The following is a 19,314-nucleotide window of genomic DNA, read 5'->3' as shown; positions in this document are numbered from 1 at the left end:
ATATTCGTAGTTTACCAAACAAATTTGAATAAAAATGTTTTAAAAAAAGGAATAAGCATTGTATGACTCGAACCTGAAATCGGCCATCCGAAACCAAAAATGCCTAATTCTGATTTAGCCCGACCAACCTATTTGACAAGTATTCGGTGAAGATAGGACAAACCGTGTTGTGTACTGATCCCAAAATCTGTTTTTGTTTGATCAATTCCTTTTCTCATATTTTCAAGAGTTTTATTGAGTTGGCAAGTTAGTTCGTCATTTAGTGTATGTAAGATAGGGAAAAAAAGTTCAAATAGGCTGTGGGACCATATTACCTTAATAAAATAAAATGGAGCAATATTTTAGAGATAGAATAACGCTCTTAAGTGTCAACACTTACATTCGAGCTCTTTATGCTAGTGTATGTAACACAAGAAAATGATTGTGCTTGCATATATGCATGAGTAAAATTAATTTCATGTAGTACGAAATAGGGGTGAGCACAACCGGGTACCCGGTAGAATTTCATAGACCCAAACCCGAATCCAGTGAGTATTAAAAATCTGGAATTGGAATTGGTCAAACCGGGTCCTAAATTTTTGGACCCAGACCCGGAGGGTACCAGGTCCATAACTGGGTACCCAGTTGTAAGTTTAACAACATACTAAGATGGGCCAATTGAGCTATATAATTTTTTAAAAAAATTAAATGGGCCTAAAGGCCTACTAAGTACTAACTTTTTATTTAACAACTATTATCCTATTACCAATTTCATATGAGTATATGAAAAAACCAATTCTAAGTACCGGGTACCCGGACCTAAAGCGCTCCAACCGGGTACCCAGAGCTGGAACCGGTCAAACTAGGTACCCACCAGGTACCGGGTCTGACAAAATTCTACCCAGAATTAGAACCGGATGCAACTGGGTCCAATTTTTTGAACCCGGACCCCAGTTGGATTGGGTCCATACCGCGTCCGGACCCGACGGGTCCATGCCGGGTCTGGGTCTGAGTACCCGAAATTTCTGCTCACCCCTAGTACGAAATACAACTTTCAATAGTATCAGTGGTAGTTAGAGCTATTCAACAAGTCGTTAAAGAGTATCAGTTACAAGTCCTATATATACCAACCTAACTCGACCTCGAAAATTATTATTTTTACAAGAATTTGGACAAGCCTAACTTTTATTACACCTTTACACAACAAAAGCATTCACCATTCTTACATGTTGACTTCAATAGAGAACGATTCTCCAAATAATCTCACTTAATATTAAAGTCTCTTACAATCCATCCTCTAAGCAAAGTCTATTTGGGCCAAACAAACACCTAAGCAACTAACACAAGTACACAACCATTATCTTTGAAACCATTTATGAAAGAGTCCATCCAAAGAACCATATTTTGCGCGTCTAATCCTCCTAATTGACTAGACTTTTCATCAAGTAGTCTTTCTTATAATACTTGACCTTTCTAATGGCCATCACTAACTTTTCAATTCTAATGGTCCAACATCTAAGTTCTCTTTTTTTGAAAAAAAAGGAATTTCATTGAGGAACATACTTATCATGCACATGATCCTATATAAATACTTTTCTATGTATCATAGAACATTATGAGTTAGTGGATGTCCACCACACACTATATCAAATCCTCTTCTTTCTCAATTATAATAATTAACTATTGAAACAAACAACTCTTAATAATTTTTTTTTCATAACAAACCAAACAACTCTTTATATACTCCATTAAGTATATGATTATAATCTATAACCATTGACTTTATACTTGTCACTTAGATATAATTACAACATTAAGCATCTTTAACTTTATAATCTCCTCCCTTATTTCCTCAAATCATCATCATCATCATCAATCTTTCAAATATTATTCCTTTCTCTCTCCTCTATTCTGCTATAGTTCTTGTTGGTTATGGAAGCAAAAACTTGTCCTATCTGTTTCTCTCTCTAGATTTGGAAAAGGAAGAGAAAAAAAAGAAGATTTTTTTATATTGAGTTTAAAGTTATGATGGATCAAAAGCTAGTTCCACAGTTGAAAACTGAGTCAGGAAGAGTTGGAAAGCTTGAGAGATTCTCCCATTATGTTGGTAATTCTTCTTACTTTTTCTGGTTTCTTTCTTGGTTATATATCTTGCTATATTTTTTTATAAGATTATGAGTTTTTGCTGAAGATTATGGTGATGAAAAGCTTATATGATATCATCACATTTTCTTTTTTATATAGTTATCATTTTAATACCATTATGGGAAGATATTTGGAACCATGAAGGTTATTTTTCATGGAAGAAAAATTTAGTAATACCATTATAAAATTCATCGTCTCTCCAAACTTCAAATAATAATAGTAATAATTGAATATATATGAAAAGTTGTTTATTGGTAGATTTTGGTTAAAACTCTACCTTTTACGCCAATATACTACCATTTTACCATATATGGAGTTTAATCAGTAATAATTGAGTCACTGTAAATTGTTATTCTTCCCTTTATCGTTTCTCTTTTCTTTTGTCGCTACTCTATCGACCGCAACATTTATGACGATTGTCATTTATGGATGATTGAGAATATATATGGTGCAAAACTTATTCATGCCAAATGTATCAAAAGTTGAAAAATAATGGCTGAAATAGACAATGTGATGGAAAATCTCCAATTTGACGGGAATGTATATTAGTGTCCAAAACACCGTACCCTAGCACTGAAAACTTGAAAACTAGTTCCACTGGCAAAATTGTAAAAGTAGCTTTCATTTTTTTGACCCCTTCTGTAATTTTAGGAGTAAAAAATAAACGAAATTAGTTAATATAACTTAACTTACAAAAATAAAAAGTGACTGAAATCTATTAATTGTGTCGGCATTTGCGGCAAAAAAGAGGACCTACATTAAGATGTAGATAAAAACATTGCTTTAAGTTGGTCTTGTTAGTTGCTATCTGGTCCTATTGTACGAAGTTGGTAACTTGTAGGTAATAAAACCCTCATTTACGTATGAAATTGGAAGTAATAGAAGTATATAGCAAATATAGGTATATCTAGTACTACAAAGAGGAATTAAATTTGGAATATTTTAGACTATTTGAAGTGGTTCAATATTTCTACTGTGCTTGTTACTTGTATTATTCTGAATGTTTTTATTCATTTATTATCATTTGATTTAAAGCCACCATTATCAACAAATTAGCTACGCTATAAAATTAATTTGTAACCTAATTCCAAACACAATTGCATTCTTTTAGGCAAAACTTTCTATGAAACTGACTTACAATGATTTATTATGAGGTCAAGGTTTCTTGGGTACGGTGATGGTTTTTTTACATATATAGAGCTACGTATAATAAAGTAAAAGTGAAATATTAAGCGATAATTACGCAAAAATCCGTCAAACAAAAGTTGCAAAAATTATCATTAAACTTATACTCTCTCCGTCCCATAATATAATGCATATTTCATTTTTGGTGGGTCAAAACTTTAAAATCTTTGACCGAATATTCTCATTTGTATATATAAAAAAACATATTCATGTGGGATCGGATCTTGTTAGATTCGTCTCAATGTGTAGTTTCATAATATCATCTTTTTTATATTTTTTATTAATACGGAATTGAAGATATTAAAGGTCAATGTTACATCTTCGAAACAATGTAAAAAAGAAACAAGCACTATATTATGAGACGGAGGGAGTACAACTTTATAAACATATTTAATATCTTTTACTCTATTCCCTACAAGTACATATCATAACATTTTTATTCTTATGTCTCACAATCGATTATTATGTAAGGGTATCACTCAAAAGCTATCTAGCTCTTGGGACACATAGATCATCAAGATATCCGAAATTCTTTGTCTTAACCTATCTTCACTTCACGGGGACTTGGTCGTATACAAGGCCATCTAACAAGCAAAATTCTCTATTTATAGGATTCTCAGATATTCCGAGGGGTTGGAGATTTGGAAATTCTCTATATATATATAATATAACTGTTATATTTGTTTCTTACCAAATGACATACTTTATTTATGGTCTATTGGCATCTTTGATTGGTTTCAATGACAAACATTCCAACAAAACTAACGTGCCATACTGCCATACCATCATCTTTGTTAGTACTTCGCCATATATTTAAAAACACTATTGAAAAGTATATACCCTAATTCCAATTTCGATATTAAAAAAAATTAGAACAAATGTGGTAGAAAGAATTATGGAACTGACCATACCTACCCACAATAATAATGATAGATATTATCTATATAAAAATTAATAATGATAAATAAACTATAATAAAGATGATAATTAAAACAACGAGGACTTTTTATTAGTTTAATTTATATGTCTATGTACACCTTAAGTGCATACTTTATTTAATTGTTTTTGCAAATAATTTAGCATTTGGTCTAACTTGTACTTTGAGCGCAATGTATAAGAAAAAGATTTGTTCCCATAATTGAAAATATTTTTAAGGACAAGAAGTAATTTTTACAAGTTCTAAAATGAGACATGCGCACAATTATTCATTACTCGTATAACTTTATAAGATTTAGACATTTAGTTATATTTTTTTGCCCTAATTTTTTTTTAATCTAATAAGGTAAGGAGAAACCTTGACATGTTAGGGAAAACGAAAGGGATCCTAACTTGTTAAGGGTGAGAATCGATCCCAGGATCTCCTAGTATCGGGAGGGAAGCTTTAACCATTAGACTATCCCTCACTCTCTATTTTTTTGCCTTAGATGATCACTAGACTTCTGTAAAATGATACCTCTTTTCTAAAAAATAATCCTTTTTTAACATAAATCTTACAATAATATATCGTGCACCGTTGCAATAAGATTTGTCGAGTACTTTTTGGACGTGTTCGGCAACATGGTAGCTTTTAGCCGTAAGAGTAGCGATTAGTTGTGCTGATAGCTGTTAGTGATTGGTGTTTAGCATTTAACTATTAGCTGTCAAAATAACGATATTATATATTAATGTTCGGTTCAAGTAGCCATCAAAGTAGCGGTTTAAAAATAATTAGTCAAAAACTCAAATCAAATTTTAATATAAAGTTTATAGAGCGCTAAACCAGCAAGTTGCAACGAAATAAGTGAACATACTTCTATTCTAATAGGTTTAAGTGATTCTAAAAGATTTCGTTGTATATTAAATTCTAATTGTGGTGGTGATGAAATTGCAGCAAGACAAATTGGGTTTGAAGATCCAAACGAGTGTCCTCGATTATGCAAGTTGGCAAATGATTACTTGAAGAAAACAGAGCGATGTGAAAGTTCTATCTATGAATACTTTGCCAATGACCCAGAGAGTGATTTTCTTTATGTCAAATTAATTGAAGAATTTGATAGATGTATTCTTAGTTATTTTTCTTTTCACTGGAGCCAAACTCCTACAATGATAAATCAGGTTAATTTAGTTTCTCAAATTTTCTTCTTAATTTCTCCTGATAAAAGTGCACCAATAATGAGAAAATGGACTGACGGATAATTATTTGCTTTAATTTGCTAAATTAAAGGTGTTAGGTAACGATGATGATGAAAGAAAAAACAAACTCAAAGATGCTGTGATGGCAGTTACAAGGTTAGTTTACTTTTAAACTTTTAATTACCTTGTTATGATAAATTATCAATATTATTAAATCACAATGATATTGAAACGAGGGTATAGTCTGTGATATGGTTACATTCTAAATGTTGATCTTCATGTACAGTTGGAATTTGGATTGAATAATGGTCAATAATGCTAGGGATACATCGGAGTGCTTCATTTTAACATTTAGGTCTTTGTTTTCCCTATACACTTTAAATTATAATATTAGGTCACACATCACTTGTGATTCATGAGTTGGAATCTTGTTATTTGGAACATGTAGATGATTTGTAGTCAGGATCAATTATTTCTTCTCAATATAAAGATCATGAAACCATAGCATAAGTACAAATAATAAAAGAAAAGAATTTGAAGTATTACCTCCTTTTTCTATTATTTGTAATGATTAGACATTTTTCCTCTTTATTTTATGTCAAATCGTTGCACATAATAAAAAACGGAGGTTGTATATACAATAATAATTATGATAATGTATACTACTATAAAATACACAATAGTTCAAAAAAAATCTTTTGACGAGGGGGTGAATTGTTTTAGTAGCTAATCAGTACTACAAATTATTAGGCCCCATTCTGTTCAACTTATTTAAAGATTTTATAAGATAAGGTAAGATGTTCTGTTAACTTATCTTCACTCATTTCAGAAAAAATTAAGACGAGATAAGATAAAATAAAATCATATCAGATCAAATAAAATAAGATAAGTTCAGATAAGATAATTAACAACACATAATATAGAACATAGTCAACTTTCAGATAGGTAAGAACCGTGAGATGAAGGGTCATAGCGGGTCGAAACCTCTAACAGGTCAACCTAATCCAGGTTAGCGTGTTAGACAGGTTGAGAGTGAGGGAAGGAAAGATAAGGGATTCCAATCCCTCTTCTAAATTGCTCCTGTTGGAGATTAAACCCCAAGCCTTAAAGTTGGAAGGTTCTTTACGTCAGGAGTCGTATACCATTTTTTGCACATGAGAAAAACTACTTTCCCTCACCCCACTTATTATTATAAATTATTGCCTTTAATTTATTGCTGCCTAATCTTTGCAATGTGTTTGAAATTGAATCAATATCTTTCATTGAATTATTGAATATAACAATTATAGAAGTATCAAAATTTTATAGTATGTCAAAAGCCACTAATTTGATGATTTGATCCTTGCTCTTCGCATTACGCAAAAAAAAAAAGAGTAGTGATTGTTGGTCTCGTTCCAACTCCAAGGCAAGATCTTCAATATCAATGTTTTAGTGGTTGACCACTCATTTCTTCCACTTCAGACATGGAGAGCATTTGTCAATAAGTTTTGTTTCCACTACTAAGCACTAAGCACTCAGCACTAATTAAGGATCTAAGGTAGTCTTGTGCAAAATGCAAATCAACCCTTTCATACTTGCATTTCCTTTTGAAATGCATGGTAAATTGTTGTCTAGTTCAATATTGAAAGTCAAAATTACAGAATTTTCTTTGTTATATAATACTACTATTTCCGTGAAGTACAAATTATTTATTTGATTCATTATTAAAAAGTAACTTTAGCGTATTATTCAAATTAGAAATAATTTTTTTCGAAGTACTCCCTCCGTTTCTTAAAGATCTTCCCACTTACTGTTCCTACAGATACCAAGGAAAATCAAGTTGTGTGGGGCATGGTGTGAGTAAAGTAGGAGAGAGAAAGGGGTTAAGATAAATAAACAAATAAAAAGGGCTTAAAGTAGGAGAGAGAAGGGAGTAAAATTGAATTAATAATGTAATGGTGGACCATATGATAGTGACATGAGAGGGTAAATAGGGAAATTTGTTTTGCCAAATAAGGAATAAAGCAAAAGAGGGAAGATCTTTTGGAAACACCCTTAAACGAAAAGAGGGAAGATCTTTAGGAAACGGAGGGAGTATAATGAAAAAAAGAACATCTTTTTATAATTTACAAAAGTATTACTTGAAGTTATAATTCCTCCTTTCTAAAATAAATAAATGAAACATTTATCATATTAGGCCGTTTCAAAATAAATGAAATGTTACCTTGTGATAGAGTATAAATCTATTCTTGGGGCCTCAACCATAAGCTTAAGCTTTTGGTTGAGTTGGTCCTTTGACATGGTATCAAGAGCCAGCGTGACAAAAAGGTCACGGGTTCGAATCTCATCCACCCCTCCTTTCTCAGTGGAATATTTAGCGCCAGGTATGAGGGAGACCTGTGTTGCGTCCACACTTCAAGCCCAAAGGGCTCTTGCGTGAGAGGGTGTGATAGAGTATAAATCTATTCTTGGGGCCTCAACCATAAGCTTAAGCTTTTGGTTGAGTTGGTCCTTTGACACCTTGTTTGTTATCCATTTCGATCTCTATCTCTCTCCTTATCACATGAGTCTTTTTTTTTTTTTTTTTTTTGCTCTTTATCTCTCTCCTCTCATAAATCCTCGTGTCAAATCCCTACGTTTCATTTAAAACATAACGGAGGAAGTAGTATAGTTTTCTTGTCCGAGTATAAGACATCAAATAATATAGTTATGATGAACTTATGATACATGTTAACATGTATGATACATTTACAGGAAACAAAGATTTGATAGGGTGATAAAGGACTTGAAGGTGGCAAGGGTTTTCGCAACGTTAGTGGAGGAGATGAAGGCCATCGGAGGTGTAACATCTAACGGCGATGCCGTATCCAGGTGTACGGACGTGATGGTACCTGTGGCTCACAACAAGAGAAGTCCAGTGCTCCTCCTTATGGGTGGTGGAATGGGTGCTGGCAAGAGCACTGTCCTCAAAGACATTCTCAAAGAGTAAAATTCTTACTTATGTTCCTTTTTCACTTTTATTCAATAATTAATTTTCTCCAATCCTCTCATTTTGAATAGTTTTGATGAACTAGATTCTTTTAATTTATTTCTAATAAAATAATTGTGATAACTCAAAGAAAACGTTAATATGTAAAAGTGGGTTTTGTCCGAGTAAGTAGTATGCTTTTAAACAGAACGGAGGAAGTAGTATAATTTTCTTGTCCGAGTATAAGTATATATGATATGAATTTAAAAAATGATCATAAATTTGTTGTTGTGTATATCAGGCCATTTTGGGCAGGTAAGCGGCAAACGCAGTGGTAGTAGAAGCAGATGCTTTCAAAGAGACGGATGTGATTTATAGAGCCCTTAGCTCAAGTGGTCATCATGGGGACATGCTTCAAACTGCTGAATTGGTACCATATATATGCTTCTTTAAACCTCAAAAATTGACAACTTTGTTTTGTTTTGTTTGACAAGATAAATCTCACATGTTCATAACCCACTTTAATTTGTTTTGGGAGCTACATATATACATATATAATTGATAACTGTAATTCCACTGATGTTAGTTCTTTGATACTTGATTCTCTATCAATCAGTTAATAGTGAATGACTTATTATTTAACCACTTGCTACATTTTACATCTATATAGTTGATGATTTAGACCTATTCTATGTTAGTCATTTGTTCTTTGCTAAGTATTACTATTTCAATTAGTTTGTTTTATCTTGAAAATTATGAAATTTTTTTTGTATAAGTATTAATATGATAAGAGGGTTTGACCAGCTAAGTCAAAGTCAACTTATGATAAGTGACATTATTGCAGTAGTGTTTTTTTATCTTATCCCAAAATAAATTTTAAGAAGGATAGAAAAAGGGTATAAATTATTTTATAAAATGTCTAAAAAAAATTAGATTATTAATATATGTCGATCGATAATTCAAATTTACCATTGTAGCTAGTGAAATCTTGTTCATTTTAACATTTTTTGCACCATGAGTTATATTATATCAAAAGATCGTCGATACACTATGATAAGACACCATATATGTATACATTAATTACACATAAATTCAATATTATTAAGAGATCAGATAATAAGAAATCAAGATATTAACACTTATGATACTGGATTAATAACAGGTGCACCAATCATCAACAGATGCAGCATCATCCTTATTAGTAACAGCTTTAAATGAAGGAAGAGATGTGATAATGGACGGAACAATGTCATGGATACCATTTGTGGAACAAACAATAGCCATGGCTCGTAATATTCACAAGTACAGGTATCGAATGGGAATTGGTTATAAAGTATCTGAAGATGGCACTGGCATTGAAATATATTGGGAGAAAGTTGATAGTGATCATGAAGAATCCAAGCAAGTCAAAGACCGAAAACCTTATAGGATTGAGCTTGTTGGTGTTGTTTGTGACGCTTATCTTGCTGTTGGTAGAGGCATAAGGTATTTATATACTCGCTCTCTTGAATCCCTCTTTGTGCATAATCAATTGTCACGACTCATGCACATATTATCTGAAATTAGTTAATTATCACATTGTTAGAAATTTGATTATAATACTCACATCTCTATTTACTCCAATTTTATATGGAATTTATTGTTCGAAAATATTCTTTATTATACTCTCTTGGCTTTTCAAAGCTCTTTTTATATGACATAGGGAAAAAAACAAGGAAAACACATTTTTTTTGCAATATCTATTCTTAATAGTTTTTTAATGCCCAAAGATTATTGTAATAATATTCCTTCTAAGAATAACTCAAAGAAAGTGGAATGAATAGTTGAGTCATTGTTATCTAGTATGCTTTATTAATAATCTAAAGTGGCAAACAAACTTGAACATGTAACCATTTATACAACATACTATAGTAAAAGCCACGAAAATAGGTTTTTCGTAATAAATACCCTACTAATTAAATATATCAAAATGTAATTAATAATTTTAATGAAATTTTAATTAGAGAGTTTTTGAACATAAATTTATTGTTAGCATTGAAAATCATATTCTTTTTTAGCTAAACTATTATTTAAAGTTACGTTAATAATTAAAGTTAAAGTTGTAATTGGCCTAACATTTTCATATATATTTATACAACAATCCAAGCAGAGATATGATGTATAGAAAAGAAAATGTGAGTATTATGATCTACATTATTGGGCTGGAACTAAAGTTTAATATCAATTATCATGTTATGTTACCTTGTTTTTTTTTTCCCCACATATATGATATATGGTGATAGACTGATAGCTAATTTTATGTTTGATAAAATTGGGATGAAACAGGAGAGCAATAATGGTTAGGAGGGCAGTGAGGGTGAAGTCACAATTAAAATCTCACAAGAGATTTGCAAGTGCTTTCTCATATTATTGTCAACTTGTTGATAATGCTAGGCTTTATTGCACCAACGCTGTCTGCGGTCCACCCAGGGTAAATATTTCTTCCATCTCTTTTTTACCCCCTTTAATTTTACTCCAAGGCATAATTTTATTTCATTTATTTTAGAGAAAAAAAAAATCTACATAGAATTTAATAAGGTGAATTTTTTTCATTAATATGGAGTAACTCTTTGCAATCTCATGGTATTTACAATAAAATTAGGTCTGAGCATATTTGGTACATGTAGACTAAACTTCGAGTTAAATTTGTGAATATTGTAAAATGTGAAAGTGTAACACGTAAACTAAACGGAGGGAGTACTATTAAAATTGTTCCGTGTTTGACAATGACATGTCATTTGCTGGCAACCTAGTACACATAAATACATAATTCCCCACATTATACAAAAAATAATATTATTCTTCAATTGTCACATCAAATTTGTTAATAATATCTTAAGCTTAGTACATTATTGAATATTCACCTTTTGTGCATTGGATCTTTATGCAGTTGATAGGATGGAAGGATGGAGACAGCAGATTATTAGTAGATGTGGAAGAAATTCCATGCCTAAATATATTGGGTAGCCTCAACGAAGAAGCTGAGTCCATTTACGAACTTCACACGGATCAAAGCCCACTTTCTCATCCAGGCTCGGCCTGGAAAGAGATGGTTATGTCACCTACAAGGCCCAACATTCAAAAGGCTCTTCAAACTGCCATTACAAAATCTGAACTTGTAATTGCAGTTACTTGATTCTGTCGAGCCCAATCTTTTTCTAGGCCCAGCCCACTTATACTCAAACCTTTATTTTTACATGATGCCTCTTTCTTTCTTCTTTCACACATTGTGAATTTGTTATACACAAGAAATCCAAAATTTGCATTCTTATCCTTCATTTAGGATCCGTTTGGTTGGACGGATAAAGATTTTCAATGTAAAGATGACTTTTAGTGAAACAAAAAAAATTAAAAGAGATAATACTAACTATTATATTTCATTGGTTCTTCTTTGCTAGTTCGTTAGTTGAAAAATTAGAGTGAAAAGAAAATGAAAAATATGAGAGATGTATTGGAGAAGTAAAATGTTACGCAAGAAAGAAAACGTTTTTCTTTTATCAGGTATATATTGGAAGACTTTACAGTGGCTAAGATAAATCTGTAACCATGCTAACTACTCTAAAGCTCAAATTTTCAATTTTGATTAACAAACTTATATACATTAATATTTTTGACTTTGAAACTTTGGTGAAAATTGTTATAATTAACAAGACATGTACATCTTTTCATCAAAAACTATTATTTTGGCACGTCAGGTCAATTACAATAAACAAATATATTTATTGATGAATTTAAAATTCATCTTGTTACTTTTCATATTTTTTGTACAGTTTTTTAGGCTGGCCCCTGGACTGGGGTGTCAGTCTAAGCTTGTTTCTCATTATAATATATATATATATATATATATATATATATATATATATATATATATATATATAGGGGTGGGATCCGCTGAAAACAACTTTTAATCTGAAAACTGAAAACAGGGTAACTTTTTACCACTTTTAGGGCAACTTTATATGTTTTAAGGGTAACTTTTACCAGTTTTAGGGTAACTAGATTATGTTAAGGATAACTTTATATATTTCAAGGATAACTTTATATATTTTAAGGACAATTTTTACCAGTTGTGGGGTAACTATATTATATTAAGGATGACTTTATATATGTCAAGGTTATAAAGCGTAACTTTTACCACTTTTAGGGTAATTTTTAGTATTGTAATAGTAACTTCGACTAATATTAGAGTAACTATACACCTTAGATATTTTCCTCACCTTCTTCTTCAACCTTCATCTCCTTCCTTTCTCTCTCTCTCTCTCAACTTTCAGAAAAATGCGAGAAATAATTAGTTCAAATTGCAGCTCCATAACTTAGCCAATCTCTTAAATAGAAATCAATCATCATCATCAACAAAACTGAGCTAGAATTAAAACCAGAAAGTTCCTCTAATCAACATCAGTGCTATAATATGAAGTTTCCTTGAAATTATCAGACAACAACATATTGTTTCAAGTTTCATCATTCAAAAGAAAGTACAAATAACAGAAAAGTGATCAATAAAGAGAGAGAATAACAGGTCATAATTGAGAGTTAGTTAACAGCGGCGAGCTGCAGTAACTTGGACACGGCGTCGCAGCGAATGGGATGAAGAAAGGCTGAGGAGTTGGGTGGAAGTGAAATCGCGATTATCTAAGCAAAATTGATGCTGAAAACGAGATTAGAGACGTTTGATGTTGTTATCGACTTCTTTCCTCCAATTTTACTAATTTTATTCTCTCTCTTCTTGTTTCTCCATTTTTGCATCTGTTAGAACTTCATTGTAACTCAGAGATAAATGATGAGAGGAAAGAGAAAATGGATATTCTCCATTGTTGAATTGTTGTCTGATGAATTCGTAGTCAGAAGAGAAAGAATGAAAATTGTTGAAATTGGGGTTTTTGTCGTGTTTTGAAGAGAGATAATGGAGCTCCTGGAGGAGATAATGTAATTGGCCCAAATCTTATGAATTTGATCATAACCATCGGATCTAATTTCAATGGCCCAAATCTTCTGTTTTCATTTTTGAGCTTTAGGGATGTTTTCACAAGATCTCATTCCTATATATATATATATATATATATATATATATATATATATATATATATATATATATTATATATATATATATATATATATATATATATATATATATATATATAAGGGAAAAGTTGTATGCAGCCCTAAGGGCTATATATAAGAGGGTAAAAATGAAAATAAGTTGTATTAATTGATTATTTACTACATCGATTGATGCAAAAAAAATTCATAAAGTCACAATTTTTTAAAGTAGTGTATTTATGTCTTATATGCAACCCTAAGGGCTGCATATATATATATATATATATATATATATATATTATATATATATATATATAGAAGTGAGTTCATATGAGAATGCATACTTATATGAGAAATGAGAATGAATTTTACACGCTATAACTCTTATAAAACAGTGATGTAACTCTAATGAAAAAGTGATGTAACTCCAAAAACGAAAATATTTGAATTTTCAAAATTCAAAAAGAACAATTTTTTTTTGAATTCAAAATTTTTTAGAGCGTTATAACTCTAATGAATAAGTGTTGTAATTCTAAACCAATCGTATGGTTGAGATTCATTTTCATTTCTCATGTAAGGAGCATTCTCATGTGATCTTGCCTCTATATATATATATATATATATATATATATATATATATATATATATATATATATATATATAATATATATATATATATATATATATATATATAGGAATAGGATCTTGTGAAAACCACTCTTAGGCTGAAAACTGAAAACAAGCAATATAAGCCATCGGATTTAGAAGAAAAAATTAGATGGCCATGATTTAGCCACGTTGCGTGCCCATTTTTTTTCCTCCTACCTGATTTTCTCTCTCTTGTTCCTCAGCTCTCAATCACGCTTTCAATTCTCACGCTATTTCTCTCTCCTAAAATGGCGATTTTCACGCTCTCAATTCTCACGCTCTCAATTCTCTCTTTCAATCATTGTTAATCCTTCATTGATTCGAAATTCCGGTAAGAAGTTCATTGATTCGAAACTCAATTTTGCTCTACTTGATTTTTTCCCCAATTTTTCTAGGGTTTTATGCTCAATTGTGATTTTCTTTCATGTTCATCTGCAATTTTTTGTGCGATTCTTCTTTATGTTTCATATTCTTCCCGAATTTGTTGATATTTGGATTATGTTATGTTTAACTTAGGTTACAATATTGAATTATGTCTGTATTTTCGTTCTTCCTTTTTTAGTTTTTTTTTGCGATTTTTAAAATATTAGGGTTTAGATTATGAATTGTTTTTTGCTTTTAGGTTTAGTTTATTTTCGCTTACAATATTTTTTCTTTGAGTTTTAATTCTTATAATCTCTAGATTCGGTGGTTTGAAAATTTTTCTTCAACTTTTTGTTAGATCTAGAAGAGTTTGAATATGTTTCCTTATCTTTTCTCCATCTTAGTCTATTTTGTATGTTTATTGTTTATATTGTTGCTTACTCGTATCAACTTCATCTCTGTATAGTTGCTATGTCATAACACTTGAGCAGTTCTTTTTTGTAGTCTTTTTGATGTTAGAGATGTTGAACAAGATTTCGGTCATGGTGTGATGACTGCTGGAGAGTTTGTATGGCCTGAAAGAGATGAACCAGGACCCGATCAGATGCTTAAAAAAAAAGAGCAATCATTAAAACTTAAAAGAGCAATCTAGTGTAATTGCAAACGAACTTTTGGACTCTAATTGCTGGGCAATTGAGGGAGATGTTATGCAGTGTTATTTGTCAAATTACGTGATTGTTGTCGGTGATTTGATTTTTGACTTGTGAATTTTTGGTGGATTTTGGTGTAAATTTGTTGAAAACTTAAAAGTTTTTTATTAGTTTCCAAAGTATTGTTATTAGTTGCTGTTTTAAAGCTATTTGTTACCCACTCTCACTAACATATATTTGGCGAAATTCATACAAAGTATTGTTATTAGTTGCCAAAGTATTGTGATTAGTTGCTGTTTTAAAGCTATTTGTTACCCCCCTCTCACTAACATATATTTCAAGGTAAAAAGTTACCTTAAAAGTGGTAATAGTTACTCTTACTTCCTCCGTTTCAAAATAGATGGGACATTGTCTATTTTGGGGTGTTTCAAAATAGATGGGACATTGTTATTTTTTTCCTTATTTAGTAACTTTTGCCTTCTAATTTTACCATTTTACCCTTACTAACTTGTGTTATGTTCTTTAATCTACATCTAATAATCTGATTAATCCTAACCTAAAACTAATGATTCCCACCATTTTTAGTGACCCACCAACTACCCTAATTGAATTCCCACCCCACCTCTTCATCTAACCTAGGGTTCTTCATCATCATTCATCTCCCTCGTAACTTCTCATCTCCCTCATAACTGCTCATCTCCCTCACCCTCATTACTGCTCATCTCTCTATAACTTTTTCAGATCTACTCTCTCTCCCTCATTACTGCTCATCTCTCTATAACTTTTTCAGATCTACTCTCTCTCCCCTCATAACTTCGTCTTCACATATTCTTTCTCTCTCTCCTCATCTTCGTTTTTCTTTCTGTTCTTTGCAATTTTGCTTGAAAATCAATTTCTCTCTCCTAAAAAATGGTTTGTGATATCAATTTGGAACCTTTGATTGATGCGCATTTTGAAACTACGGATGAGGGAGAGGCGACGTTCATAATTGACGTCATTCGATCAATTGAAAATGGTTCTCCTTGGCCCCGTAGACTATACGATTCAGGGGCTGCTTCAAAGTGTATGGGTCCAACTGCTTGCAAAGCTCTGGGTGTTGTTCTTGAGGAAATTAAGGACATGAAGGAACCATGGTTTCCTGATGATTTATTTAGTGAGTCCTCTGAGAAGAAGTAATTATAGATCTGGTGAGTTCCGAGGAAGATGTGAAAGAAAAAGTGGTTTTCAAAACTCCCACTTTACCCCCACTTTCTGTCTCAAAAAACCTAATTCTGAACGCGTTACTGTTTGTGCTCTTCCTTGTATGGGTTCTGAGATGAATTATATATTCATACAACCGAAAAGGAAAGGCTAAGGTGGGTTCTTTTAAAGAAAGTGGTGGTAGTGGGAGTAAATCGGTCATGAAATCTGGTTTAAAGAGGAAGGGGATAGTGATTGGTGGTACAGATTTGAACAAAAATTACAGTAAGGGAGGTTTGACTACTGTCCCATTGTTATCCTTATTTACTTGCGTTTTTTTTGCATGTTAATATTTCTGTTGTTGGTTTGTTTATTCTTTTTAATGGTTATGTATTTTGCTTGTGTTGGTGATCTTGAATCTGATTGGTGATGTTGAATGTTTCTGGTGATGTTCAATGTTTGGCTTGCTGTTGGATAAGCTTGGATTGTGTTTGATACTTGTGTTCTTGGGAGCTGTTGGTTGTGTTGGCTGATTATTGGTTTGTTGAGCTTGACCTAGAGTTTAAGGGTGATGTCAAATTGATGAATGATGAGTTATGAATATAGAAAGCCTTTGTTGTGGATTGGTTTGTTGTTGTATATTGAGTCCCCCTGTTTTTAAAATCACTCCCTAATCCATATGATGAAGGACTCACCAAAAACTTGAAGTGAGTCAATGATTTGCTCGGCATTGTGCCTTGAGGTGTTAATGATTTGAACTCCTTCATAAGTTAAAAGTCTCCCTGATGGATTATAGAAGGTCAAATGATGTCTTTACATGAGTATTGTGATTGTGGTTCTTTGCTATTCATAGTTATGCTCGGTCCCTATAACTAAAAAAAACAATAACAATGGTTAAATAAGAAACATAACTGTAAATAGAATTAGCATAATCATTGATATAAACTGCATTTACAAACCTACATTCCTCCACTACATGTACATAATTTAGGTTTGGTGTGCAGTTTAACAAAAGTTCCTACTTCAATGGCATTGTTATGTATTTACCAAATAAAACATGTTCTTTGCAAAAACTATATTCTTCCCAAAATTCACCCACTTTTAATGGACTTCCTAAAAACTGTATTCTTCACAAAAAAATGCTCACATACCATTCATTTTAGTCTTCATCAATGACCCCCTCACTGTCAAAGTACTCAATTGTTCACTTTCATTTGGTAACTTCTCATTCAAATAGTGCACAGCTTCATCCACAATAATTGACACATTTGACAGTTTTTGGGAGAAGACCCAACCTTTCTAATCTTGCCTTCCCATGATGAGGGTTCTTGTAATTATTACCTCTCTAACCTGTAGAATCTCAACCATAATCCACTGTAATTGTAACCATGTGTATTTCATAACACTAGGATCAAATCTGTCATATGCATCTTGCACATTTGTTATGAGCTCATCTATGTTCTTAGGAAATGTTTGATACATTAAAGCTTGTATGGCTCTAAAAAAACCCAAATCAAGAACATTTAAATCTGGGGACTGAGGTGGCTGTTGAATGAGCCTGATGTTGAACCCATTTTGAGTTGCTGCTGCTTGAATGCCTCATCATTTCCTTGTATGTGAGGCCTAGCATTGTCTGTTGGATGCATATATCCTTGGACATACCAGCAGGCCACTTACTCATTATAGATGGCAGTACATTCTGTATAATCATGTCTCTGATGACCTTCTGAGTGATCCTCTCAACAGCCTTTGTTTCAATAGTGCCCTTATCTCTGTTTTTGGTAGTGTATTTTGCTGCCACCCTCTCTACAAAAGGAAAGATGCCAAACTTGCCATCATGAATGAGATTACCTTGAGCATCATACATTGGTTTTGATACTACCCCATAAACATAGCTTTAATTTTGAATCTCTTTGATTGGCAACATCTATATGGATCATCTTCTCTTGGCAATAAATAAAATCTCCTTGTATCTGGGTTCAAATAGAACCATTTCTCATCAATGTGTATGATGTTCTCCATGTGTATAAACTCTGCTTGTACAGTGGGTGTGCCAGGTAGAATGTGGGATAGAACCCACTTCATCCTCTCCAATTTGTGAGTCTCTGTCAAACTTGGATGGTTGCTACTTGTATGGCTTCTGAGCTTCCCCTTCTTGAGCAGTCTATAAATTGTTGAAGGAGACACTTTGAGTGCCCCAGCAAAGCATCTAACTGAAGTGCGTAAATTCAGTGGCACTGATTGGAGAAACTCCTCACTATATTCCACTGATTTCCTCCCCACAGTTTCTTTTTCCTTGACCTGACATCAATGACATCACCCGTAACTCTTTGATTGCATGCTCTTTTCCATAATCTCTCTATTGTGTGTCTTGTAACACCATATTATCTGCTGTCTTCTTCAATGCACCATATGGTAATACTCCGTTCTCTTCCATAATTAACAATTCATCTACAGCTCTCCTTCTCTTTTCTTGCTTCATCTCAGGTTTAATTTTTCTGTTTTGGTATTGTGCAGCAGATTCTGGTTCAGAGGAGATTTGACTGTTGAAGTTGGGCACAATCTCATCAAGTAGTTGTAGATAGTACTCATCCAAGTCCTCTTCATCAACAACAGCATTGATGCTGAAAACGAGATTAGAGACGTTTGATGTTGTTATCGACTTCTTTCCTCCAATTTTACTAATTTTATTCTCTCTCTTCTTGTTTCTCCATTTTTGCATCTGTTAGAACTTCATTGTAACTCAGAGATAAATGATGAGAGGAAAGAGAAAATGGATATTCTCCATTGTTGAATTGTTGTCTGATGAATTCGTAGTCAGAAGAGAAAGAATGAAAATTGTTGAAATTGGGGTTTTTGTCGTGTTTTGAAGAGAGATAATGGAGCTCCTGGAGGAGATAATGTAATTGGCCCAAATCTTATGAATTTGATCATAACCATCGGATCTAATTTCAATGGCCCAAATCTTCTGTTTTCATTTTTGAGCTTTAGGGATGTTTTCACAAGATCTCATTCCTATATATATAT

General features: G+C 32.3%; 1 protein-coding gene across 1 annotated transcript; it reads left to right on the top strand.

The window, feature by feature from the left end:
* Nucleotides 1-1,535: 1,535 nt before the first annotated feature.
* On the top strand, nt 1,536-11,794 carry LOC104894151 (hypothetical protein). Its single transcript, XM_010680331.4, is given in 9 exon segments — nt 1,536-2,086; nt 5,180-5,403; nt 5,513-5,577; nt 8,155-8,385; nt 8,670-8,683; nt 8,686-8,798; nt 9,531-9,853; nt 10,694-10,838; nt 11,298-11,794. Coding segments are annotated over 9 exon segments (1,443 nt in total). The 5' UTR covers nt 1,536-2,004; the 3' UTR covers nt 11,544-11,794.
* The last annotated feature ends 7,520 nt before the right edge of the window (nt 11,795-19,314 follow it).

This window comes from Beta vulgaris, chromosome 5 (genome assembly GCF_026745355.1).
Source record: "Beta vulgaris subsp. vulgaris cultivar EL10 chromosome 5, EL10.2, whole genome shotgun sequence".
Lineage (NCBI taxonomy): Eukaryota > Viridiplantae > Streptophyta > Magnoliopsida > Caryophyllales > Amaranthaceae > Beta > Beta vulgaris.
This window is presented reverse-complemented; position numbering and strand designations above follow the sequence as displayed.